The sequence below is a fragment of the Saimiri boliviensis genome, chromosome 14, assembly GCF_048565385.1.
Source record: "Saimiri boliviensis isolate mSaiBol1 chromosome 14, mSaiBol1.pri, whole genome shotgun sequence".
Lineage (NCBI taxonomy): Eukaryota > Metazoa > Chordata > Mammalia > Primates > Cebidae > Saimiri > Saimiri boliviensis.
In genome coordinates this window covers 29,111,581-29,139,545 of record NC_133462.1, presented here as the reverse complement: position 1 = coordinate 29,139,545, position 27,965 = coordinate 29,111,581, and the positions used below count along the sequence as shown (strand labels likewise).

Genomic DNA, 27,965 nt, shown 5'->3' with positions numbered 1-27,965 from the left:
GAGGACCATTTGTCACAGCATCTTCACAACCATTCCATCAACTGGCTGCTTGTGACATTGGAAATCTTGCACACAGCATCCAGTTTTCTCCAGGCAGGACCTGGCGCAGCTTCCTGCCCAGAGATTCCACTCTCACAAAAGGAGAGATGGGAACTGGGAGCTTCCTTCAAGGAAGCAGCTGTGTGTTGGGGCTGATGGAGGGGTGTGTTGGGGCCCCTGGGGAGATTGGCACAACACAAGTGCCCTGCAACCTCTTGGAGAGCCCTACCTGTACCAGGCCCCAGGGCAGCATGGCAGAGGATGGTCTCAGGTTGGAATATACCATGCATGTAAAACAGCTTTGGGAACTTTCAGGGGCCATACAAAGCTTACTACTTTTCAACTCGAAAACACTGCTTTAGCCTTTTAATACGTCACTAAGGCACACTGATGCATACCCAAGACTCTCAAAAACAGCCTAATACAGTTTGAGTGCTTCAAAAACTACCAGCCAGTTTGGTACACAGACCACACTTAGGAAAGTGAACACACGGCGGCTGCTTGCCAAATTCAACATGTGACTCCACAGAGCAGAACCTGCAGGGAAGGCAGGCCCACCTCCAACCACTGAACTTTGGCCAAAACTGACAGCCAAGAGGCAATGCCATCCCATCCCAAGTGTGGGGACGCACACCTAGGAGAAGAACAAGCAGGCCACGACATTGTCCTTGCCAGCTGTGCCAGCAGGCAAGCGACACACCTCCAGAGGCTGCGCAGCTTACCTGTACCACAGCAAACCCCACTCCATGCCAAACCACCCAACGGGAAACAGTAGTGAGCACAGCATGGACCACAGAGAGTAACGCGAGTGGGCAAAACCCCCGAGAAGCCGCCAGGAAGACGCGGATGAAAGCGAGATACTGTGTGTGCCCAGCACCAACGCCCAATTAAGAGGAATCAAAAACTCTACTGAGTGAGAGGACATGGGAAAGGTCCTGGGATGGGCCCACTGTCGGCCAAGAGGGGCCCATGCCTCTGACAATGAGGTGGACCCTTCAATCTTCCTCACACCTAGAGGGAGCTCTTCCAGGCCAGCCTGGGCCTCAGAGTGAGGGGCCACTAGGAGGAGGGAGCAAGACACTGGCCCACAGCACAGCCAGCTTCAGAGCCAGGTGGATGAGGCGGGGGCCAAGCCAGAGGCCAGCTACTCAGGGGAGTACACAAGGATAGCCAGGATTCACTGGGACAGGATCTGCCCAATCCCAGGCACTTCCCACTGGTCCATCTGACACACCTGGCTGGGGCCCAAGAGGTAGTGGCATCACATAAAAGCAAAAGAAAGCTGAAACCACCGATCTGGGCAAATTCAGACTCTCCCACAAATGGTCCATCCTTGGGGAGCATCCCCACATCCTTGGCCTCCAGCTATAGATCTGAAGGTGGGCAGGAGCAGGGGAGGCAACATGGGCACCAGTGACCAGGGCAGCCCTTTCCAAAGGAAGGCCCTGAGCAGAGTCAAGAGGAAGAGGAAGAAACGCTGGGCCTGGCCAGCAGGTTCTGGAGCCTTATGAGGGTAATTTGGGCTCAGGAGACATACAATCTGAAACCAGGCGTCACCCACAGAGAGTACCCCAGAGGCTGCTGAAGTGCGTCCCACAGAGGCATGAGTAGCACCTGCCGTGGGGACAAAGGACTTACAGCAAGTAGAAGACGCTCTGATGCTCTACACTAAGCTGCCCAGGGCCCCACAGCTTCGCGGGACAGGAGCACCCAGAAGGTTCCCACCACCACAGCCAGATATCCCATTGAGGATGCACGCCCCCAGCCCAGCACCCAGAGTTGAAATGAAGGCTTCCAGGACAGCAAGGGAGAGACGTGACCACCCTAGGGTGGGCCATGGGAACAGCTGTGGATACAGAAAGGCCCCTGGAGCCATAATCCACAGAGAGCACCAACTATGTCTTCTGAGTTGTGGGCAGGCCAGGAGTAGGCCAGGATGGGAGGGAGGTGTCCCAGGTGAAGGTCCAGGCCTGTGCTGACTGTGCCCCTTGGTGGGCAGTGTTGTGGCAGTGCTGCAGTCAGCGCTGCCAGAACCCAACAGTGAGCAAATCTAAGTCAATTCTGCCAACCGGCACCACCACCACCATGGAAATCCTGCAACCAGCCCCATTCGGAGTAGATGTTTACAACTAAAAGCTCCAATGTCCCCAACCACAAAAGTCCCAGTAATCCACACATGGGACTTCCCAAAATACCATCTCTGAGGGAATACAACTGAAGAAGCCAAGGAGGAAGAGATGGTGTTTAGACGAGAGAGAGGGCCCGATGACGACGGACACCAGACACCTGCCACTTGTCACACTGCAGATGCCAGGAGGAGGAGTGGGAACAGGAGGTGGCAGCATGGGTTAGCATTCTGCAAAGAAACCCAATGACCTTCCTGTTTTTGCTTCTGAGCCAACTTAGGGAAGACATTTTGGGCCACCAATGCAGAATCCAGAAGCCCCTGCCTGGGGAAACACAAGGGGCCACCCAGTCAGGTGTGCCAATGCATGGCAGAGCTTCAGTTACTGACAGGACAGGACAGTGCTCCCGACAGTCAGCTCAGCACTACCAGCTGCTGCACACCCACCACATACAGGCGCAAGGCTGGGGGGCACTGCTCTGCAGAGTTCCTGGCCCCTGCCAGAGTGGCTCCCTATCACCTGCTTATTTTATCAAGCGGCACTTTACAGCTGGTTTAATGTGGTGTAACAAGAAGCCAGCTTAAAACAAAAAGAGAATCAGCACCATGCCAGGCTGGCACCCAGTGCAGGGGCATCCCTGTGAGCATCCACGGTCTGGAGAATGTCCAATGGCACAGCCTGCATAGCAGTCAGGGACACAGGTGTCTTTATGGCACTCTGGGAGGGAGCACCCCACTCTGGGGTGATAACTGGGATGAAAAGGAGGTGACAGAGTTTTTCTGTCTTATTTTTGGAAAAGCTATCTGGCAAAGCTGAAGATCAGCAAGGGAGAAAAGTGGACTCGTGAGAGCAAGGGAGCCCCAGGAGGAGGGTGCACCTGGCCAGGTTCTGAGGAGCTGAGCTGCCCATACTGGGAATCCAGGGCAGGACACAGGCCCTTGGAGGTGACAAAACAGACAAAACAGGATGCTGGGGGACACACGTCCCTCCTCACCCAGCCCCACTACATGTTCCTCTAATAACAGGTCACCAAGCAAGCTGATGTGGCCCCAGACACCCAGACACTCAGAGCTTAGGGGATACACAGAGCCACAGCTGCTGGGCATGCAGGGGCCATGAGGAAACATCTGAACGGGGATGGAAAGGGACAGGACCCGTCACCCTGACCGCCTGGCACTGGCAGGAGTGGAGAGTGGGCCGTTCCAAGGCACCTGCCCAAGGCCCAGAAGCACCACCCTTCCTTGGGTCCTGCTGGGCTTCCCTCCTCAGGGAGCCTTCCCAGCTGCAGGCTGGCTGAGGGCCCACAGGACTGTTACTCTTCACTCCTGTTCAGAACTCACCTGGCTAACTAGCAGTCACACCTGAAGGCCTAGCTGCTACCTGGCCAACATTAAGGACACACACTCTGGCCAGCCACTAGGTCTGACCCCACCCTGGACACCCTGATTGCTCACGTCCCCGTACCTGATCCAAGGGGCTCACTGCAGCCCTGACTCCTCTGCATCCGGGGAGGCCTTGCCTGGTGGCTGTATCATGCAGAGGACCTGCAGGCAGTCACAGCGGGTGCAAGGGTCACCTGTGCTGGCACCCCTGCCAAGCATACATCACCTTATTTTGGCTTCCTCGGTCGCTTGTGCCAACAGGCCAGGGACAGCACAGAGAGGTTGGAGGGGTGAGGTTGAGGACGAGGGGAGGTGGGCAAAGGGCATCTGTTAGCCATCTACCCAAGGGTGTGCTCACTGACGCACAGAGGCCACTCCTGCTCTGTTTCTTCAGTGCAATCTTGTGACTCTCACGATCACCCACATCTGAAGACACATCCTGACTGAAATCCATGACGTGTGGTTCACTTTGCTAAATTTCCCATTTTCTACAGAGCTCAGCATTCCTCAACTCCCATCTGAAACTGCCGTGTACATGTGATCCCTGTCACGTTCATCTCTGCCTGGGAGGAAGGGGAAGTGGCTATGGGCTCCTGCAGCCTGGGCCTAGTCATCAGAGCAATGATGCTCTCTGTCATTGGTCAGCAGAGGTCAGACCCACCTGTCAGGCCTCAGGAGAACCTGACACCCCCAGCAGGGTGGATCAATGGGTTAAAAAGTCACAGCGGAAAACTCGAGGTGCAACGTTAAACAAACAGAACTCTCCCGGCTTTATCCCCACCAAGGCCCGGTGGTGACACTGGCGCATGAGCTGTCTCCCCCCACCAACACACCCCACGGGCTGTCATGAGAAACACTGCATATCCCAGAACCTGTCTGCTCTGGGACACTCACCATGGAGCCCTGCCACCACCTGTCCAGTGGACAGGCCCTAAAGAACTCACAGCCCCTGAAGCCCTGAGCACCCGAGGAGCCAGCTGGCCCAGGGATGTGTGATGCCTGCACACAGGAAGCTCTCAGTCCACGGCTCCAGCAGAGGAAATAACTCTTGCCTTGTGGAGACAACTCAGGCCTTGACTATTCTGGGCTGCCAGGTCTGTGAGAGCAGCAGGTCAAGGCTCAGAACATCTCACCCTCCTGCCAGCATGGCCAAACCTCAGGGGCTGAGAAGGATGGGCAACTTCTGGGTGCCAGAGAGCAGTGCCATGCCGGGACATTGGATAGACACAAGCTGCTGTCCCATGGCCCCACTCCTCTCCCATCCTGTCCTCTCTTCTCCCTGCTCCTCCTTGGTGTGCTTTCCTCCGCATCCACCACAGCTCACCCAACGGCAAATGCAACCCTCACTAGTTAGGTTCTTGGTAGTAGGACTGAAGACAGCTTCTGCTGTTCTTCTCTGTGCAATTCTTTGTCCTAGGGACGCTGTGGCCAGTCACACCCTCCCACGGGTGAGGGTACCCGGCAGTAAGCCCCAGCTGCTGCCATTACTCATCCCACTTCCCAGGCAGGCAGGAAGGCAGGTGTGCCAAGCACTGGGCAGGGCCATAGCGTCTGTGCCACACGCACACGTGCGCTCTTCATCTCGTCCAGAGTTTCTTACTTTTGGTGCTTCAAGAGCCCTCAGTAACTCGGGCTCCTCAATATGAGCTACCCTGGCAGAGCACTGGGGTTTCTATGATGGGAAACGGCTGGGCCAGGAAAGGGAGCAATGTGTGCTTGACACCCTCCAAGCTGCTTTGGGACACAGCTCCCTGAATCCCTGAACACCCCACGGACAGGAAAGCAAAGTAAGGAGAGTGAATGTGCATGGCAGGAGGGGCTGCAGGCACTGACCTGACCTCCCACCACCAGGATGACCCCACGCTGCAGAGGGAGAAACTGAGGCCCTGAGGGTGGCACCACTGTACAGTCAGGTGCCCCCACACTGTGTCCTGCTCTGTGTCCTCAGGTGCCCCCACCCTGTGTCCTCCTCACATGCCACCCAGCACACATGTGGTCAACACCAGTGAGGCAAAAGATGCAGCCTGGGCCCCATGCTGGCCTTCAGCTACCCTTGGGACAACAGTTTCACACCCAGAAGCTCTGTGCCTAGGCCCACTGACCCAGCCTCCCTCCAAGCCCTGGATGCCCATGTGTGCCCAGGCTGCTGCCCCTGGGACCCAGGCCACACCGCAGGCAATAGCTGGGTCTGCAGTCTGGCTTGGAACCAGCCCCAGCAGAGTCAACGAGGAGACAGCCCTGCTGGCACCGCCCCAGGCCTGGGCCCTGTCTCCCGCACCCTCCAGCGACCTGCCTGGGCCACCCTCCCCTCCAGGGGCACCTGCTTCTAAGCTGCCTCCCACAGTGGAGGGACAGCCATGCTGCTTCAGAGCAGACCGTGGCAAGTTACCCTCTCACCCAGGAGAAAGGGATCCCAAGCTCCTGTGCGTTTAGGGTGCAGCATCACCCCATACTTCTGCTCAGCGGGGTGCCATGGCTCACACCTGTAATCCCAGCACACTGGAAGGCCAAGGCAGGAAGATCATTTGAGGCCAGGGGTTTGAGACCAGCCTGAGCAACATAGGGAGACTCCGTCTCCACATAAATAAAAAATTAGCCAGAGGTGGTTATATCTATAGTCTCAGCTATTTGAGAAGCTGAGGTAGGAGGATCACTTGAGCCCAGGGGCCAAGGCTGCAGTGAGCTATGATCACACCATTGCACCCCAGCCTAGGTGACAGAGTGATACCCCGTCTAAAAAAAAACAAACAAACAAAAAAAAAAAAACAAAAAGAGACTTCTGCTCAACAGTATGTGAACTTCACCTTGCACACCTAGAAGCTCTTTACCTTTCTCAGCTTAGAGATTAGAGGGAACCCTCCCACAGAGATGCTACGATCAGAGGGTCAGGGACCCTGTCTCATTGATCCTACGTTCTAGGCCAGATATCACCTCAGAATCCTTCTCAACACAGCTATACCTCCTATCTACAAGGACTGGGCTACAAGATGGAAGTGATTCCACATCATGGAGTCATGTGGCTCCAGGCACATGGCCCTCGACCAGTGGGACCCTGTGCACAGGTAAGACAGCCAGGGCAGCCTGGAGATAAACTGGACACAGGCCGCCAGCACTGACTGTCCCCTCCCACTTGCCAGATCTTGTGTGAGCTGAGCACATTTCACTGGAACAAGCAGGCATCTATGAGCATCCAACTCCAAAAATAGTGCCACCAGGAGAGGAAGGAACACACTCTTCTAAGCTGCACCCGGTCCCTGCCCTCAGACACCTCCCTGCATGGTTTGTGCCTGGCCTGCGGCAGTTCAAGGGTCACACCCAACTCTGAAGAGGGAGAGATAACATCCCCAGATAAGGAGTGAAAACAGGCCAAGTCTGCTGCCAGAGCCCAGCCACAGACCCACAGTCCCTTGGCAGAGAACTGCCCAGGAAATCCTCCTCTGAGTCTTTCAGGCCAGTGGTATCTAACAAAGAATCTAATCTACACATGGCACTTGCCCCAAGCTAAAAAAGTTCTGGAAGGGTCTCCAGGCCTCCCCAGCCCGGGGTGAGCTTGCTCCTATGGAGGGAGATGCCTGCCTGCCCATGCCCACCACCTCTGCACATCAGGCCAGTCTAAAGCCACCATGATCTGGCTGCTCCTGGTTTATGGTACACCTCCCTGCTGCAAGAAAGCAGGCCATGTGAGGGCAGGGGCTTCATCCCTCCTGCTTCCTACTGGAGAAACACTCCCAGGGGCAGCCGAACCCTCTCACTGGGTGCAAGCTCTCTGCACAATCATTCAGCTGAGGATCAGGGACTGCATTCAGAGCCCAACTAGCCTCAGAAACAGGTTCTGCAGGCCCCAGTACCCATCCGGAGGCAGATCCCCAACCCCTACTTCCAACTCCATCCCCAGAGATGAGGAGGATGCAGGAGTCTGGGGCTGCCTCCATGTGGCGGCTGCTCCCAACTCCTGCCAACTCCGCAAGGGACACACACACCCGCCCTTCCCATCCAGGCTGCGCATGACTGTGTTTTGTTTTCAATTCCAAAGGTCACATACAGGTCACAAATAAAGAGGCCGGTTCCCATTGGAAGCTTGATGCAATCCCTGAGAAAAACTCCCGGAAAACCCAGAAACTCCCATGTAGGCTGAGAAATATTTTGAGTCTGCATGAGATAAAAATAGGAGTCACTTCGGGAGGCTAAGGCAGGAGGATCGCTTGAGGCCAAGAGTTAGAGACTGCAGTGAGCTATGATCACACTCCACTCCAGCCTGGGCAACAGAGCAAGACACTCTCTCTAAAGATTAAAATAAAATAAAATACAAAACAGGAGTCAGCAGCCAGGAGGGTAGCCTGTCCCAGAATAGATGCCCTCAGGTTCAAGGTTCGACACCATCTGCACTAACTGTGTGACCTCAAGTTAGCCAGTATCTTCTAGACGTCCCATTAATGAAGTAAAGGGGCCAGAACAGAAGGACTCACCAAAGTGTCAACTGGCCCTGGCCAACAGCAAGGCTTCACAGGACTGCTTGGCACTGCACAGGCCTGAGCCTGGCCCCAGGACAGTGGCTCCACTAACACACCAAGTCTTCCTGCCACACCCTAGACCAGCGGCCAGCAAGCTTCTTCCACAAAGGGCCAGGGTCAGTATTTCAGGCTTTGCAAGTTAGACAGTTGCAGCCCTGGCTGCCATCACAGGGCAAGAGCAGCCATAAATGACAGGTAAGTTTCAGGGCTGAGTAACCCGATTTAAAAAAAAAAAAAAAAAAAAAAAAAAGACAGGTAAGCAAGTAGGCAGCTGTGTCCCAATAAAACTTTATTTACAAAGACAGGTGTCAGGCCAGACCTGGCCCTTTGGCCACAGTTTACCAACACGCTGCACAGTCTCTAAGGTTGCTGCTGAAAAAGATCACACCACAGCCCACTTTGTCCGTGTCCTAACAAGGCAGCAAGCATACCAGAAGGCTTGGTTGTGGGGATAGGCAACCATGGCAGTGACCCTAGGCAGAACCTACAGTCCTCAGTATCCTTGAGGACACATAAAGAGGCTCTGTGAGTCACCTCTACCACTAATTCCATGGGGAAATAGAGCAAACATGAGGTGGACGCAGCCCAGGTTCCTCTCAGGATCTCAAGAATAACATCTCGGAGAAGCTGTAAGCAGGAGGCACCCACCAGGGCCCTTCCCCACAGCAGCCAGGTTGGAGGTCCTGTGAACCAGGCTGCCCTGATGCAATTAAGCAGGCATCCTTCTCAACACAGTGCCCCACTGAGACCCTCAAGCCACTCCGTCCGATGTAGGAGACGACAAGATCCATAGCAGGAAGCTGAATGTTCCCCCAAAAGTCACTGTTTTTTTAAAAGGAGGAAAGGAAAAAGGAACTTCCCAACCCAGTTTACCCGCCTCAGGCCTGTGGAAGATGAGGCCACCCCAAGCCCTGTGGGTTCTTGGGGGTGTGAACCTCCTGAAGGAAAGGCAACGTGACAGGGTGGCTGCCCTAACCTGGCCCCTTGGCCCACAGGCCACTCCAATCAGCCTACCCTGGATGGAGGGGCCAGACCTCGTGTCTCCAGGATGAGCACAGATGGAGATATGGGGGCCAATGCGTGCACATGCACGTGTACACGCGCGCACACACACACTCGCCTCCACACCTGGAGGCCTGGGCTCCTCCTGGAATTAGGTGGACTGTACCTGCCCACAGGATCCTAAGAAAATTCTGCTCCTCCTCTTCCTTCCCATCCACCTTCAGCAAATGCCTCAGGGCCAACCTAAGGGCAGGAGTTAGACCCCCACCCAGCCAGCACCCCCCAGTGGGCTGCACCTGACCTGCATAGCCTGAGGCCACTTATTACTTTGAAGAAAGTTCATTTTCCACAACAGCTACCTCTTAATCTAAAAGGGAAACAAAGGGCTAAAAGTAGAGATTCTGCACCCATCTAAGCTCTTTGCCCAGGAAAGGCCCCGAAGCCTCAGTACCTGCAGGGCTCAGAAGTCCTGCCACTGAGAAGCTCAACTGCCCAGGCTAGCCTCACCCAAGGCCCTTCCTAACCCTCAATGTTTACAGAAACTCATGTCCCAGCCAGGTTAGGTGGCCCATGCCTGTAATCCCAGCACTGTGGGAGGCCCAGGTGGGTAGATCACTTGAGGCCAGGAGTTCAAGGCCAACCTAGCCAACAGGTGAAACCCCGTCTCTCCTGAAAATACAAAAAACTTAGCTGGGCGTCGTGGCACACACCTGTAATCTCAGCTACTTGGAATACTGAAGCACGAGAATTGCTTGAACCTGGAAGGCAGAGGTTGCAGTGAGCCAAGATCAAACCACTACTCCAGCCTGGGTGACACAGCAAGGATCCATTTCAAAAAAAAAAAAAAAAAAACAGAGAGAAAGCACATCTCAACAGGCCAGGCAACTGCACACTGGCTTTGGAGAAGCAGGGCACAGAACCACTGTCATCTCCCCTCAGCCCCAGCTTCTCTCACTGCAGGGCCACACTGGGCTCTCCCTGTCCCTTTCTCTCACCTGGGCCCAGGTGATCCTGCTCAAGACCTTCCTCTGTCACCTGCAACCAGGTGATTACTGGGTCCATCCAGGGGCATCAGAGGCCGTGCAGACCCTACCTCTCACAGGACAGTCACATACATGAGGGTATTTAAATGACTCCGAGACCATCCCACACCCATTAATAATATGGCTACCATCAAAAAATAACCAGTGGAGGCAAGGATGTAGTGAAACCACAAACAACCCTTGTGCACTGTTGATGCGAATTAAAATGCTGCAGCCGCTGTGGAGAACAATTCGGTAAATCCTCAAAAATTAAACATACAGAGATCCAAGATGGCTGATCACTAGCAGCTCGGGATTGTAGCTCCCAGTAAAAGCGCAAAGAACGAGAGGACGCCACACCTTCACATGAATTCTTGTTGCTCACGCACCAGGAGATTCCCAGCGGAGGAGCCCCACGGGTCGCCAGCGCGACTCTTGTGACCGGCGAGGCGGTTTTGCCGGCGCCTTGGAGCGACGGTTCTTGGTGCAGAGTCAGAAAAGCACCATCTATCTTAACGCCGCTGATTTAGTCGGCGCAGTGGGTTGCTCAGATTTCGGCGCTGAGAATCAATAAGTTGGACGTCCACTCAGAAACCCAATTACAAAGACGGTAAATACAAAGACCACAGATGGATAAATTTATAACGAAGGGAAGAAAACAGCCAAAAAAGGCTGAGAATACCCAAGATCAGAACGCCTCTCCCTCAGCGGGGGATCCCAGTTCCTCATCAGCAACAGAACAAGGCTTGATGGAGAACGAGTGTGTTCCAATTAAGGAAGCAGGCTTCAAAATGTGGATAATGAGAAACTTCTGTGAATTAAAAGAACTTGTTCTAAACCAATCTAAAGTAACTAAGAACTTTGAAAAAAGATTTGATGAAATGTTAACAAGAACACACAATTTAGAGAGGAAAATAAGTGAATTGATGGAGATGAAAAACACAATACGAGAACTTCGTGAAGTATGCACAAGTTTTAACAGCCGAATTGATCAAGCAGAAGAAAGGATATCAGAGGTCGAAGACCAACTCAATGAAATAAAACAAGAAGACAAGATTAGAGAAAAAAGGATAAAAAGGAACGAGCAAAGTCTCCAAGAAATATAGGACTATGTGAAAAGACCTAATCTACGCTTGATAGGTGTACCTGAATGTGACGAAGAGAATGAATCCAAGCTGGAAAATACGCTTCAGGACATTATTCAGGAAAATTTTCCCAACCTAGTAAGGCAGGATAATATTCAACTCCAGGTAATACAGAGAACACCACAGAGATATTCCTCAAGAAGAGCAACTCCAAGGCACATAATCGTCAGATTCACCAGGGTTGAAATGAAGGAGAAAATACTAAGGGCAGCCAGAGAGAAAGGTCAGGTTACCCACAAAGGGAAGCCTATCAGACTTACAGCAGATCTCTCAGCAGAAACCCTACAAGCCAGAAGAGAGTGGGGACCAATATTCAATATCCTTAAAGAAAAGAACTTTCAACCCAGAATTTCACATCCTGCCAAACTAAGCTTCACAAGTGAAGGAAAAATAAAGTTTTTTGTGAATAAGCAAGCACTCAGAGATTTCATCACCACCAGGCCTGCTTTACAAGAGCTTCTGAAAGAACCACTACACATAGAAAGGAACAAACAGTATCAGCCTTTCTAAAAAAATTATCAAAAAGAGCATCAATATAATGAAGAATTTACATCAACTAATGGGCAAAATAGCCAGCTAATATTAAATGGCAGTATTAAACTCACATATATTATTATTAATTCTAAATTTAAATTGACTAAATCCCCCAATCCAAAGACAGACAGGCAATTTGAATAAATAACTAAAACCCATCAGTATGCTGCATCCCGACCCATCTCACATTCAAGGATACACAAAGACTTAAAACAAGGGATGGAGGCCGGGCGTAGTGGCTCAAGCCTGTAATCCCAGCACTTTGGGAGGCCAAGGCGGGTGGATCACGAGGTCGAGAGATCGAGACCATCCTGGTCAACATGGTGAAACCCCGTCTCTATTAAAAATACAAAAAATTAGCTGGGCATGGTGGCGCGTGCCTGTAATCCGAGCTACTCAGGAAGCTGAGGCAGGAGAATTGCCTGAACCCAGGAGGCGGAGGTTGCAGTGAGCCGAGATCGCGCCATTGCACTCCAGCCTGGGTAACAAGAGCAAAAACTCCGTCTCCCAAAAAAAAAAAAAAAAAAAAAAAAAAAACAAGGGATGGAGAAGGATTTACCAACCAAACAGAGAGCTAAAATAAATAAATAAAAAGCAGAAGTTACAATTAAGCAACAAAGATTAAAAGAAGCAAAGAAGGACATTATACAATGATAAAAGGATCAATGCAACAAGAAGAGCTAAAGATCCTAAATATATACGCACCCAATACAGGAATACCCAGACATACAAGACTTATAAAGAGACTTAGACTCCCACATAATAATAGTGGGAGACTTCAACATTAATATTAGACAAATCAGTGAGACAGAAAATTAACAACTATATCCAGGACTTGAACTCAGATCTGGAACAAGTAAATGTAATTAACACGTATAGAACTCTCCACTTTAAATATACAAAATATATACTCTTATCAGTACCACATCATATCAACTTAGAAGTTTAAATGAAATTTTGGTTGGCTCCTTGTTTGTTATTCTCTTCCCTCATTTTCTTTTATATCTTCATCAGTAAGGACAATTATAGGCATACCCATATTTAGATTGCATTCTAGCCCGGGCAATAAAGCAATACCCCCATCCCCTCTCCCTCTTCCTCTTTCTCTTTCTTCCTCTTCTTTATTCTTTTTCTTATTAAAAAAAAAAAAAAAAAAAAAAGAGGCCGGGCGCAGTGGCTCAAGCCTGTAATCCCAGCACTTTGGGAGGCCGAGGCGGGTGGATCACGAGGTCGAGAGATCGAGACCATCCTGGTCAACATGGTGAAACCCCGTCTCTACTAAAAATACAAAAAAAAGGCCGGGTGCGGTGGCTCAAGCCTGTAATCCCAGCACTTTGGGAGGCCAAGGCGGGTGGATTACGAGGTCGAGAGATCGAGACCAACCTGGTCAACATGGTGAAACCCCGTCTCTACTAAAAATACAAAAAATTAGCTGGGCATGGTGGTGCGTGCCTATAATCCCAGCTACTCAGGAGGCTGAGGCAGGAGAATTGCCTGAACCCAGGAGGCGGAGGTTGCGGTGAGCCGAGATCGCGCCATTGCACTCCAGCCTGGGTAACAAAAGCGAAACTCTGTCTCAAAAAAAAAAAAAAAAAAAAAAAAAAAAAATTAGCTGGGCATGGTGGCGCATGCCTGTAATCCCAGCTACTCAGGAGGCTGAGGCAGGAGAATTGCCTGAACCCAGGAGGCGGAGGTTTTGGTGAGCCGAGATCATGCCATTGCACTCCAGCCTGGATAACAAGAGTGAAACTCTGCCTCAAAAAAAAAAAAAGAAAAGAAAAAGAAAAGAAAAGAAAAGAAAAAAATTAAACATAAAGGCCAGGTGCGGTGGCTCAAGCCTGTAATCCCAGAACTTTGGGAGGCCAAGGCAGGCAGATCACCTGAGGTCAGGAGTTCGAAACCAGCCTGGCCAACATGGTGAAACCCCGTCTCTACCAAAAATACAAAATTTAGCCAGGCACAGTGGCAGGCTTGCCTGTAATCCCCACTATTCGGGAGGCTGAGGCAGGAGAATCACTTGAACCTGGGAGGCAGAGGTTACAGTGAGCTGAGATCACGCCATTGCACTCCAGCCGGGGGCCACAGAGATAGACTCCGTCTCACACACACACACACACACACACACACACACACACACACACGAAACAAAAGTGGAAGCAACCTGAGTGCCCATGGCCAGAGGGAATAGATGAGCACGATGTGGTCCATCCACACCACGGGACATTAGTCTGGCCCCTGCCCACTGCCCACCTCACCAGTGGAGGTGGCCTGATGGAGAAGGTAAAAGTACAGGGGCCACCTCCCTCTGTCAGTGCTGTAGGCTTTCCAGTGGGAAAACTGCTAAAGAAACCATGAAGCTGGCCAGGCACAGTGGCTCAAGCTTGTAATCCCAGCACTTTGGGAGGCTGAGGTGGGAGGACTGCTTGAGCCAAGGAGTTCGAGGCCAGCCTAGGCAACATAGTGAGACCCGGTCTCTACAACAACAACAAAAAAAAGAAAAAATAGTTGGGTGTGGTAGCACGTGCCTGCAGCCCCATCTACTGAGGAGGCTGAGGGGGAAGGATAGCTTGAGCCCAGCACAGTGAGGCAGCAGAGAGCCATGACTGCACTCCAGTCTGGGCAACAGAGCAGAAGGCTCTGTCTCAAAAATAAAAATAAAGAAACAGGCTAGTTGTGGTGGCTCACACCTGTAATCCCAGCACTTTGGGAGGTCAAGGCAGGCAGATCGCTTGAGCTCAGAAGATCGAACCAGCCTGGGCAACATGGTGAAACCCCAGCTTTGCAAAAACACAAAAAATAACCAGGTGTGATGGTGGGTGTCTGTGATAGAGGCTGTGGTGAGAAGACTGCTTGACACTAGGAGGCAGAGGTTGCAGTGAGCCAAAACTAGGAAGCCAGTTATTTATTTCAGAAAAAAATAATAAAACCCTAATAGCAGGCAAGGCGCTGTGGCTCACACCTGTAATCCTAGCACTTTGGGAGGCCAAGGCAGGTGGATCACAAGGTCAGGAGTTTGAGACCAGCCTGGCCAAGATGGTGAAACCCCGTTTCTACTAAAAATACAAAAATCAGCCGAGTGCAGTGGTAGGCGCCTGTAATCCCAGCTACTCGGGAGGCTGAGGCATGGTATCACCTAAACCTGGGAGGCGCCGGGCACGGTGGGTTCACGTCTGTAATCCCAGTACTTTGGGAGGCCAAAGTGGGCAGATCACGAGGTCAAGAGATCGAGACCATCCTGACCAACACGGTGAAACCCCATCTCTACTAAAAATACAAAAATTAGCCGGGCGCGGTGGCTCAAGCCTGTAATCCCAGCACTTTGGGAGGCCGAGGCGGGTGGATCACGAGGTCAAGAGATCGAGACCATCCTGGTCAACATGGTGAAACCCCGTCTCTACTAAAAAAATACAAGAAGTTAGCTGGGCATGGTGGCGCGTGCCTGTAGTTCCAGCTACTCAGGAGGCTGAGGCAGGAGAATTGCCTGAACCCAGGAGGCGGAGGTTGCGGTGAGCCGAGATCGCGCCATTGCACTCCAGCCTGGGTAACAAGAGCGAAACTCTGCCTCAAAAAAAAAAAAAAAAAAAAAATTAGCCGGGCGTGGTGGCACGCGCCTGTAATCCCAGCTACTAGGGAGGCTGAGGCAGAAAAATCACTTGAACCCAAGAGATGGAGGTTGCAATAAGCTGAGATTGCGCCACTGCACTCCAGTCTGGAGACAGAGCAAGACTTCGTCTAAAAAAAAAAAAAACAAACAAACCTGGGAGGAGACAGAGGTTGCAGTGAGCCAAGATCGTGCCATTGCACTCTAGCCTGGGCAACAGAGCAAGACTCCATTTAAACAAACAAACAAAAAAACCCTAAGAGCAGAGCTACAGGAGAGGCTATTTTAAATTTTGGAGGGCTTTGCTTTCCTGGGTCATTTTTGGGTCAATGAGGAAAGCAGCTGACACCTCTTGCATAGCCAGGGAGAGTGAGCCTAACCTCCGGGATATCACCTTCACCTGGGGAAATTGGGGCTAAAGGAGGGTGCCAGCAGCCTGGAGCCCCAAGTTGCCAATGGGAGCAGCTGCACCAATGTGCCTGATTCTCTAATACGCAGTTCTCAGGATCCTTCAAGGGAGATGCCTCCTTGTGAAAACATTTTCACCAAGTGTATAAAAAGGACACAGGGGGCCGGGCGCGGTGGCTCAAGCCTGTAATCCCAGCACTTTGGGAGGCCGAGGCGGGTGGATCACGAGGTCAAGAGATCGAGACCATCCTGGTCAACATGGTGAAACCCCGTCTCTACTAAAAATACAAAAAAATTAGCTGGGCATGGTGGCGTGTGCCTGTAATCCCAGCTACTCGGGAGGCTGAGGCAGGAGAATTGCCTGAACCCAGGAAGCGGAGGTTGCGGTGAGCCGAGATCGCGCCATTGCACTCCAGCCTGGGTAACAAGAGTGAAACTCTGTCTCAAAAAAAAAAAAAAAAAAAAAAAAAAAAAAAAAAAAGGGACACAGGGCAGCGACGATAGCATTTCATGAAGAGCTGAGGCACCCGATGGGCCTAAGGGAAGGACAGCGGTGTTAGACTGGTGTATACACTTGCGGTTTCCCCATCTGAAGAATAGTGAGAAGGACTGACCACAGCCCTCCGTAAGTAAGCTCAATTTCTCCAAGGGGGAGCAAGCCAAGGCGGGCTGAGCTACCTTCCCTGGCCTCAAAATTGCAGCCTCATGCTTCAGGCTCCATTCACAGACACACAGGCATGCCGGGCCATGGCCTGTGCTAGGTCACCTCACCTCAGCGCTCTGTGTAGCCTCACTATGGGACAGTGGACTGGCCTACACGCACACAAGGCCTGCAGCATCCAGGCATCCCCAGAACCAAGCACAGTGCCAGGAATACGAGAATGCGCGGAGAATACTGACCAGTCAAGCTCCACAGTGCACAGAAGGTGCAGCCATTAAAACATAAAGTGTCCAGGGAAGAAGAGACACAAAATAATAAATCGCGCCACTATGACAACAGGGCACACCCAGGTGAGACAGAGGAGGCTGCAAAGGTGTCAACATCGATTGCCTGGGGCGATGAGAACAGACTTGCTACTTTTAGGTATTTTGCAGGCTTTCTACCCTGAGTTATACTGCTTATATAGTAAAAACGAAAAAAAACTTCACAGGTCACTTTTAAAACAGGAGTTCAGTGATTCGAACTCAAAGCCCTATCACTTCAGAGGGTTGCAAGAGTCACAAACATGTCCGCTGGCTCAGCCAGGAGCCGTGTCTCCACTTGGCCGGGAAGGTCCAGCTCTGGAGGATATAATTAGCATCAGACTCCAGGGCCCACTGCCAGGTCAGATGGAGGTGGGAAGTCTCTAGTAGGCTTTTATCCGGGGGAACAGTCTCCCTTGTGGATGGTTATTTGGACACCAGCTTTTTTCATTAAAAAGCAAAGTGACAAAATAACCACATGTCATGGCCATCTCTGTCATTCACTGCACCTGCAGGTCAGAGGCCATTTGGATGCATTGTTCTACAAGTCCCTTTGGACTCTGTGGCTGACTACATAGGTGAGAATGAAGACAAGAGATTCAGAGTCCCAGGAGAAAATGTGACATCTTAATTCATCAAGGCAAAAAGCAAATGGGGAACAAGGCCCTAAAACAAAAGGACACAGTCCAGGCGCGGTGGCTCACAACCTGTAATCCCAGCACCTTGGCAGGCCAAGGCAGGTAGATCACAAGGTCAGGAGATCGAGACCATCCCGGCCAACATGGTGAAACCACGTCTCTACTAAAAATACAAAAATTAGCTGGGTGTGGTGGCACAAACCTATAATCCCAGCTACTCGGGAGGCTGAGGCAGGAGAATCGCTTGAACCTGGGAGGTGGAGACTGAAGTAAGCCAAGATTGCGCCACTGAACTCCAGCCTGGCAACAGAGATTCCATTTCAAAAAAAAAAAAAAAATACAAAGGATACAAAAAGAGGCCAACCCCCAAAGGCACAGTACCAATCACAAGTCTGTGCCCTGCCAAGTAGCGTCAAACAAGGCAGATACCCCAAGAAGCAGACCTCTGAAAACCAGGGTCTCCACCCTGGGTAGCTGCTTCAAGCCCAGGGCTACATGGAGCAGAGAAGCAATCTTGTTTGTCAGGCTGGCGGGCTCCTCCCTCAAGGTCTCCTAGACGGGATGTCACAATCTGGGTGTGATGTCAAAACTGCTTCAAAGGTGACGAACTCTGGCCTTGGCCATGAGTCAACAGCGGGGTGGGTTTCCGAATGAGCACCGCCTGCTGTTTACACACAATCACAGCCCCGACAACCAGCTGGAAGCACAGTCAAGGGTCACGGTGCCGAGGGCGGAGCTCGGTCCCTCACACATACTCTTGCCTGCTTCCTCCGGACCATCAGCTCAGGCCCACAGAATCAAGCTAGCTTGTCCTTTTCCAGCACCTTCTTGGAGAACCCACCCAGAACCATCAAATCCTCACCTTGAAACACACAGGTCCACCATACTCCGATGCAGCAGTGAGCCACTCCTGATGCCCCCTGGCAGCCCACCTGCTCCATCCAGCCCATCCAGCAGCCACAGCCCTTCAGAGGTGGCAGAGCCCAGGCCATGACACCTGGGTTCTGGGTTCTTAGCTACTTCCCCGCTGGGAGATCTTGCCTGGCGATTCAGCCTCCTCCCAAGTCTCCACCCTTCTCCTCACCTGAGAAATGAGAACTGCTCCCACCACACAGCAGATGGGGGATGGAATGGAGTAACGTGGGAGGCACACCCAGCACTGGCTGCGGGGGCGGGGGGTGTAGATGCCCATCACCTTTCCACTTTCTTGGGGAATGGGGCACAGCACAGCCAGCAAGCGGAGGAATCTGCTCACTCACATCACCAAGGTTCAGGCCTCTTGGGACACAGAATGTTGGCATTTAAGTGGGGCTCAGAACCCCAGTGTGACTCTCCTTCAGAACAGTGTCCCCTTCACCTCAAGCCCCTACAACCTCAAATGAGAGCTTGGCTCAGCACTCAAGAGGCAGCATGGAGCAGTGAGGACAGCCGAGTGCCCTTGGACAGGTGATGACACCCGTCAGAGCCTCCTCTGCCCCTGTCATGAAGGGGGACCATAAACTTGCTCTCCGGCAAGGTGGCCAAGATGATGTGCACCCATGGGAAGGGATGGGGGTCTAGTCCGGCGCCAAGAGGGACAGCGCTAGCACTAGGTCTCTAAAGAAGGCCTTCTCTGAAAAGCAGGCAGGGCTGGCAAGAAGCTGCCCTGCTCAAAACCAAGGGAGGTGTCCAGTGGGAAGGGAAGACAAGTCAGGCCTCTTGAGCCCCAATCCTTGCTATCGGAATGGATTGCAGGCTAAAGTAAGGCTCCTCCTGCCACGGGTGCCCAGAATGACATCCACGAAGACCACCCACTTAGCAGCAGAGAGTAGCCTGCAGCACAGTTCCAGGGCCACCTAAAAGAGCCAAGTACTGGCTGCAGGCCTGAGGCCCAGCACCCCTCTACCTCCACTCCCTTTACACCCTTCCCTGGGACAGCATGCCAGCTGTGCCTGGGACCCTTCCCCCAGCAGAGTGCAGCTCCATGTCACCTGCTGGAGGCACCTATGACCACCTCACCAACACTAATGTTCACCGCCAGCAAGTTCCTCTTGCTAATTTCTGTGCCATCCTCCCTGTTCATGAATTCTCTGTCTCCTGCCACTAGAATGTATTCCTGATACTAGCTCATGATATGAGATCCATCTCAGTCACTGGTGCGTATCCCGCCCCCAAGCCATGGGCACTGACCAGAGGCTCAATCATACTGGCTTAGATGAGTGAGCCCGGAGTCTCCCACCGACTCCGCAAACCTCCAGGCAGGGACCAGCCCCCAGGAGCCAGTTCTGGGTACGTTCACTAAGGACTCAGAGCACAAGAGGGACCGGTCAGGGTTATGCTGGGGGTCAGACCCTCACACCCCCAAGAGGAAGAGAATCTCAAACTCAGAAAGGGTCGGGCACCAGGACCCTCACAACCCTGAGAGAAGGATCGGGACCTTGAGAGAGCAGGTCAAATACTGCTGACCCCAGTCCTAAGAAGATTTTGGAGATGGGAGGGGTCAGGCACTCACCCACGGTCTCAAGAGGCAGGTAGAGCTGAGATTCACATGGAGAGAGGCTCTAATCCCAGGCCTCATGAAGCCCTTCCTGGGACCTCAATTTTTTCTGAACAGTGTGTTCCTCTCCACCAAGGAGCTTGTAACCCAGGAAAGGTTACTCAGCAACAGCGCCCACCCAAACCCCTAATGATGAACTACAACCCAAGTGCTCCTGGGAGGGTCACTTCCTCAGAGTAAGCAGAGGTTACTTCTCCACGAAGATGAATGACACTGTCCTGGAAGGAGTGGGTATGTCTATGCTTCCTCTCTTTCCTCGCCCAGAAATTACTCATCAGAGCAAACCAGGAGATCCACAAGAACAGCCACCTCACAACCCATGAACGTTCTGTTTCATTTTGTTTTTTGACACAGAGTTTTTCCCACTGTCACCCAGGTTGGAGGGCAGTGGTATGATCTCAGTTCACTGCAACCTCCGTCTCCCAGGTTCATGTGATTCTCCTGCCTCAGTCTCTCAAGTAGCAGAGATTACAGGCGCACACCACCACAACTGGCTAATTTTTTTGTATTTTTAGCAGAGACAGGGTTTCACCATATTGGCCAGGCTGCTCTCAAACTCCTGACCTCAAGAGATCCTCCCGACTTGGGCTCTTTTTTTTTTTTTTTTGGGGGGGGGGGCACATCACACAATTTGATTCTCTGCACTGCCTTGGGCTCTCAAAGTGCTGGGATTACAGGCATGAGCCACCATGCCCAGCCATCCCACACAGGTTTTCATATTCAAAGAAAAACTGGGGCTGGACACAGTGGCTCATCCCTGTAATCGCAGCACTTTGGGAGGCTGACACAGGAGGATCCCTCAAGCCCAGGAGTTCAAGACCAGCTTAGGCAACATGGGAAACCCCATCTTTAAAATAAAATTAAAAAAAAATTTTTTTTTTTTAATTAAAAGAAAAAAACTGGGCCAGGCACAGTGGCTCATACCTGGAGTCCCAGCACTCTGGGCAGCTGAGGTGGGAAGATCACTTAAGCCCAGGAGTCTGAGGCTGCAGTGAGCTATGATCAAACCACTGCACTCCATCCTGGGAAACAGAGCAAGCCCCTGTCAAAAAAAAAAAAAAAGAGAGAGAGAAAGAAAGAAAATAAAGGAAAGAAAAGAAAAGAAAGATTAAGGTAGACTGAGAAGTAAAAAAAAAAAAGAGAGAGAGAGAGAGAGAGAAGAAAGAGAGAAAAACTAGGCCAGGCACAATGGCTCACTCCTGTAATCCCAGCACTTTGGAAGGCCAAGGCAGGTGGGTCACCTGAGGTCGGGAGTTCGAGACCAGCCTGACCAACATGGTGAAACCCTGTTTCTATTAAAAATACAAAATTTAAAAAAATACAAAATTAGCTGCGCGTGGTGGCGCATGCTACTTGGGAGGTTGAGGCAGGAGAATCGCTTGAACGTAGGAGGCTTGAGCCTGGGAGGCGGAGGTTGTAGTAAGCCAAGATAACATCACTGCACTCCAGCCTGGGCAACAAGGGCAAAACTCTGTCTCAAAAAACAAAGAAAGAAAGAAACTAGGCCAGGCACAATGGCTCAATCCTGTAATCCCAGCACTTTGGGAGGCTGAGAAAGGAGAATCGCTTGAGCCCCAGAGTTTTAGACCAGCCTTGGCAATATATTGAGACCCCATCTCTACAAAAAAATTTAAACTTAGCCAGGTGCAGTGGTGCATGCCTGTGGTCGTAGCTATTGAGGAGACTGAGACAGGAGGATGATTTAAGCCTGGGAGTTTGAGGCTGCAGTGAGCTATGATTATGCCACTGCACTCCAGCCTGGGCGATGTAGCAAAACCACGTCTCAAAAAAGAAAAAAGGGCCAAGCGTGGTGACTCACACCTGTAATCCCAGCACTTTGGGAAGCTGAGGCAGGCAGATCACTTGAGGGGTCAGGAGTTTGAGACAAGTCTGGCCAACATGGTGAAACCCTATCTCTACTAAAAATACTAAAAATTAGCCAGGCATGGTAGTACACACCTGTAATCCCAACTACTCAGGAGGCTGAGGCAGGAGAATTGCTTGAACCCGAGAGGCGGAGGCTGCAGTGAGCCAAGATCATGCCACTGTATTCTGGCCTGGGCAACAGAGCAAGACCTTGTCTTGAAAACAAACAAAAAAAACTGCACCAAGTTCATGGTAGAATGAGAAGGCAGCAGCTACGTGTATTGTGGCACCTTCACCTTCCACCATGCTGCTCCAGCTAGCTACCAAGTCAACACCAGAGCCCTCCAGGGTGAGAAAACAGGAGGGCTTCTACCTGGGCTAGGATTACCTGGCCCTGGGAGCCACAGAGAAAGTTCCGCAGCAAGTTCCCTTCTAGCCCCTGCCACACCTCAATTTGTGAAAGCCTCTTTGCAATTGAAAACTAAAAATAAAAGCTCTCTCTACAAGTTGCAATTGGCAAACTACATAACCACAGCACCAGGGAACAGAACACTCTGGCTGCCGGTTGACAGAACTGTCCAAGTGAGAGTTTGTGCATAACCAGTACACTTCTCTGGTTACACAATAAGTTCTTCAAGCCGCCTTCCTCAAGCTCACGACCCAAAACAAGAGAGCACAGAGCTGCCCTGTCCTTAGAGAAGTCCATCCACTACATTGCCCCATGGGCAAGATTAAATTTGAAAGTAGCCGAGCCAGGAGGGCACAGTGGCTCACACCTGTAGTCCCAGCACTTCGGGAGGCCGAGTGGGGTGGATCACTGTAGGTCAGGTGTTCAAGACCAGCCTGGCCAACATGGTGAAACCCTGTCTCTACTAAGAAGACAATGATTAGCCAGGCATGGTGACAGGCATCTGTAATCCCAGCTACTCAGGAGGCTGAGACAGGAGAATTGCTTGAACCTGGGAGGCGGAGGTTGCAGAGATGTCAATGCACTCCAGCCTGGGCAGCAGAGTGAAACTCCATCTCAAAAAAAAAAAAAAAAAAAGCCGGCCAGACACAGTGGCTCACGCCTATAATCCCAGCACTTTGGGAGGCCGAGACGGGTGGGTCACGAGGTCAAGAGATCGAGACCATCCTGGTCAACATGGTGAAACCCCGTCTCTACTAAAAATACAAAAATTAGCTGGGCATGGTGGCGCACCTCTATAGTCCCAGCTACTCAGGAGGCTGAGGCAGGAGAATTGCTTGAACCCAGGAGACGGAGGTTGCAGTGAGCTGAGATTGCGCCATTGCACTCCAGCCTGGGTAACAAGAGCGAAACTTCGTCTCAAAAAAAAAAAAAAAAAAAAAAAGCTGTGAGCCGTTTAATCCCAGCACTTTGGGAGGCCGAGGTGGGTGGATCACGAGGTCAAGAGATCGAGACCATCCTGGCCAACATGGTGAAACCCCGTCTCTACTAAAAATACAAAAATTAGCCAGGCGTGGTGGCACGCACCTGTGGTCCCAGCTACTCAGGAGGCTGAGGCAGAAGAATCGCTTGAACCCGGGAGGCAGCGGAGGTTGCAGTGAGCTGAGATTGCGCCACTGCACTCCAGCCTGACTCCATCTAAAAAAAAAAAAAAGAAAAGAAAAAAGAAAAAGAAAAAGAAAAAAGAAAGTAAGTTGCCAAGCCACTTAAATTACCAGACAGCTATTTGAGAAAAATCCAAGTTTGAATCACCCCAAAATATAATCCAGTCAGCCAAGTTGCTCTGGATGGCTTGGAGAAGTTCTTCTAGGGAGCCCCTCCTGGCTGGCCAACACACTGCCCTCCACAACTGGGCTCTAAGCAAGGAGCTTAACAGTCTGCAGTTAACTTCGCCCTAACATGAGGAAAACCCAGCTTAGAGGGGGATGTAAGCAATACCCTAAAGTAAAAATAGCAGCATGACAGCATGAGGTGGACACACAGGCGGACTTTCTGGACTAAAGCAAGGAAGGGCAGCATCAGAGAGAAGGCGGGGCTTCTGTCCCCAAAGCGCAGAAGACAGCGGTGACCAGGTACCAAGTCCATCGCAGTTACATGACTCACGAGCTCTCCCTCAGCTGTTTCCAGGAAAGCGTGCTTTCCTGCAGGACAAGTCAGAATCGCTCAGGGAAAAAGACCCAGAGCCAGAATTCTACCAGGAAGAGAGGCTCTGACTGGTCACGGGGCAGTGGCTGCTCTCGCTGCCACCGTCTCCTCCTCACCTGCAGGGGCGCCTTAGCCTCATCTTGGGGAGTCTTTTTGACAAGGTGATAACTTGCGATTCCAAAAAAGATGAAATCCTCATTCTATGAAGGGGAAAACTGAGACACCGGGACAGGGAAGAAACTGCCCAAAGACACAGGAAGAAGCAGCGGACGGGTGGGCACCGGGAGAACGGTGGAAACGAAACAGGGGAAGAAATTCCCGGCTTAGCTAATGGAGCTGAACAAGTTTGGGGCAGGAAGAAAGCCACATTCCTTCCTAGTTAGTCTCCCTCCTCACCCGCCCGCGGCACCCCCCCATCCCCAGTATACACAAACACACACACATACAGGGAGAAGGGCTCTCTAAGCCTGAGACTGGACCCACCCGCACTCCCTTGATGGCTATGAAGCCCCCAATCTCCAGGAAAGGAGTTACAAGGCTCCTAAACCACTTCCCCTGGGGACCTGACCACTGGTCATTTGCAACTTCTGACCCAGCACGGACAGAGGGGTCCATGACGCAAACAGAAATTAAAAGGCAAGTTTCTGACCACGGCCCCAGATGCGCCCCAAAATCAGGCCCAAGAGAAGATACACAGCAGCCTCCCCTCCCCACCACCGGCCAGGTGGCAGAACCGAAACGCCTCAAACTTCCCCCAGATGGGCCCAAATCGGCCTCCGAGAAGTTCCAGAGTCAGCGGCCAGGTGTGGTAGCTAGAGCTCCCTCCCGTGCGGCAGGGATCCCCCTACATGTGCCCTGACGAAAACATCACAGCCGCTCCCCAACAATTCCACTCTCCAAGGGTGTCCAGAGCGACAGGCTCACCTGGGGGTGAGGGGAGCAGAAAGCTGGGGACAAGCTGTCAGTTTCTACCCAAAACTCCTGGTTCCAGGAATCAAAGTGGCCCAACCTGAGGGGCTCCCTCGGAACGCGTCAAAGCCGGCCCCCAGGTGCAGACACAGCCTCCCACCCAGTCAGAACAGGCCCCCACAAGTGACCCGTCGACCGCACCTGCCAGGCACCCAGACGACCGCTGCTTCCCAGGACAGACACAGTCACCCCCGCCAACGACGCTGCCCGGGGCCCATACAAATAAGCCCCCGGCTTCCTCCCATCACCGTGCCCGGACCGCGCGGCCCACCCGCCCGTCGCCCCGCCGCCAGGTGCGCACACTGGATATCCTTCCCAGGTGGGGGCGGGCCAGAAAGGCCCCGCAGGTGCGGACGCCGACGCCCCCCCGGGTCCGGCGCGTGAGTCTGGGCCGCTCAGCAGTCCCGGGCCGCCCGCCTGTACCGTCTCCTGGTGCTGAGAAGAAACGCGTTCTCTGCGCTCCAGGCCGGACGGGCGCCCACCCCGCGCCCCGCCGGCCCAGGGACCCGTCGGGGCAGCACCACAGACCCAGCGTCTCCAAGCCCGGACGCCTCAGTGAGGGGAGCGCGAGGCCGGCCCGCGCCCCGACTTCCCCGACCGCCTCGCCGGGCCCCATGCCGCTCACCTGTCTTGCGCGGTAGCTCTCGAAGGCCCTCAGGGCACTGTCGGTGAGCTTCACATGGAACACCGACACCTTGCTGCCGTCGCTAACCCGCCCGCACGACAGCCCATAGCTCCTAGCCTCCTTCAACGCCGCCATCTTGCGACCATCTCTCCCCCGCGCCCCCTTCCCGGCTCTAGCGCCGCGGCGCCGGCCACGCCCCGCCCCGCCGCCCGCTGACGCGCTGCATTATTCATGAGACGCGGCTGGCCACTCCCCCCAAGTCCCGCGAAGCCAACAGTTGCCGCCACACCGCCAGGCAGCGCACTATATTATTCAGGGACGTGTCCGGCCGCGCCCCCTGCGGGCCCCGCAAAGCCCACAGTCAACGCCCCAATGTGTTGCATATTCATAAGGCACTGATGCCCCGCCTCTTCAGGCCCTAGAAGTGGCCACTTCCGTGAACGAACTACGCCGCAACACGCGCACTCCTCCGGGCCCCGCCTCCATAGTATTATACATAACCCTGACTCAGCCGGGCTTGTCGAAGCCCCGCCCCTACAGCCGCTGACGTAATGCATTATTTATGAGATCTCTACAGGCTTCCGTCTTTGGCTTCGGTGGAAAGCCGCAGAGAGGGCGTGGAGGAGGCGGGGTCGGCGCGAAGCACGTGGGTAGGCCCCGCCGCGGGCCCGGGCTGCTGGGCGTGGTTATGTAAACGACACGCGCGCGTTGGACGCTGGGTTGGGCCTACAGGGCATCCCTTAAGTGGGGCGGATGGGCTACCCCCAGGGAAGGCACTGGACCGGTAGGTAGAGGAGGAGCTGGTAAACTTTTTCTTCTGAGATGAGTACTTTTAATAGGATAAAATCCCGCATCCCCACAGGCCCTGAGCGATGGTGAAGTCCAATTTCGTTTTCCCGGATTTTTTTTTTTTTTTTTCTTTTTTCCTTTTTGGGTGGAGAGTCTGGCTGTGTTGCACAGGCTGGAGTGCAATGGCGTCATCTTGGTTCATTGCACCCTCGACCTCTCGAACTCAGACTGATTCTACTTGTCTGGGTCTTCTGAAGTGCTGGCATTACAGGCATGAGCCACCTAGCCTAGTGTTCCATTTTCTTTTTTTTTTTGAGACCGAGTCTCGCTCAGCTGCCCAGGCTGGCTGGAGTGCAATGGCGTGATCTCGGCTCACTGCAACCACCATTTCCCGAGTTCAAGTGATTCTCCTGCCTCAGCCTCCGGAGTAGCTCGGACTACAGGCACCTGCCATCGTGCCCAGCTAACGTTTATATTTTAGTAGAGTCAGAGTTTCACCGTGTTGGCCAGGCGGTGTCCAACTCCTGACCTCAAATGATCTGCCCGCCTTGCCCTCCCAAAGTGCTGGGATTACAGAGGGAGCTATTCCACCGGCCCCGTTTTTTGTTTTTTGTTTTTCTGAGACGGAGTCTCGGGGCTGGAGTACAGTGGCACGATCTCCGCTCACTGCAACCTCCGCCTCCCGGGTTCAAGCCATTCTCCTGCCTCTGCCTCCCGAGTAGCTGGGACTACAGACGCCTGCCACTGTGCCCGGTTTTTTTTTTTTTTTTTTTTTTTTTTTTTTTTTTCGGTAGAGATGGGGTTTCACCATCTTGGCCAGACTAGTCGAACTCCTGACCTCGTGATCGACCCACCTTGACCTTCCAAAGTGCTGAGATTACAGGCGTGAGCCACCGCTCCCGGCCCTGTTTTTTCTTTTTGGTTTTGTTTCGTTTAAGACGTGGTTTCTCTCTGTCTCCCAGACCTGGGGTGCAGTAGCAGGATCTCAGTTCACTGCCACCTCCGCCTCTCGGGTTCAAGCAATTCTGCCTTAGCCTCCCTAGTAACTGGGATTACAGGCGCACCCCACCACAGCTGTATAATTTTTGTATTTGTAGTAGAGACAGGGTTTCACCATGTTGCCTAGGCTGGTCTGGATCTCCTGACCTTAAGGGAGCCACCCACCTCGGCCTCCCAAAGTGCTCGGATTACAATCGTGAGCCACGACCCGCGTCCCCCATGTCCAGGTTTTTGTGTAGACAGATGTTTTCCCTTCTTGTGGGTACATACCTGTACAGCAGATCCGTGAATAATGAGGCTTTGTTCGACACTGTTTCATCATAACGCTCATGCAGAAACAAAAATGATTTCTGGACTGGCCACTGTCTGTGTGAGTTTGCACGTTCTCCCTATGTATGCCTGGGTGTTCTCCCAGCACTCTCGTTTTCATCCATATCCCAAAGAAGGGTGTATTAGATTAAGTAGCAAGTCTCCATGGTCTCAGTCTGAGTGAGTGGGTATGTGTGAGTGCCCTTGGATGAGATGGCATCCTGTTCAGTATGGTTGCCTACCTGCCATCCTGAGCCGCCAGGCAGGGTTCTGGCCATCAGAGACCCTGAACTGGCATAATTGGGTAAATCATTATTTTACTGGGTTTTTTTTTAGATGGAGTGTTTCGAGGCCGGGCGCGGTGGCTCACGCCTGTAATCCTAGCACC

General features: G+C 52.5%; 1 protein-coding gene across 1 annotated transcript in view; it reads right to left on the bottom strand.

The window, feature by feature from the left end:
• ELL (elongation factor for RNA polymerase II) overlaps nt 1-25,688 on the bottom strand; it is a 75,879-nt gene extending 50,191 nt beyond the window's left edge. Inside the window, exon 1 of the mRNA XM_003942284.3 lies at nt 25,481-25,688. Coding sequence (XP_003942333.1) covers nt 25,481-25,615 — 135 coding nt within the window. The 5' untranslated portion in view covers nt 25,616-25,688. The remainder of the gene's footprint in view (nt 1-25,480) is intronic.
• Between the last annotated feature and the right edge of the window lie 2,277 nt (nt 25,689-27,965).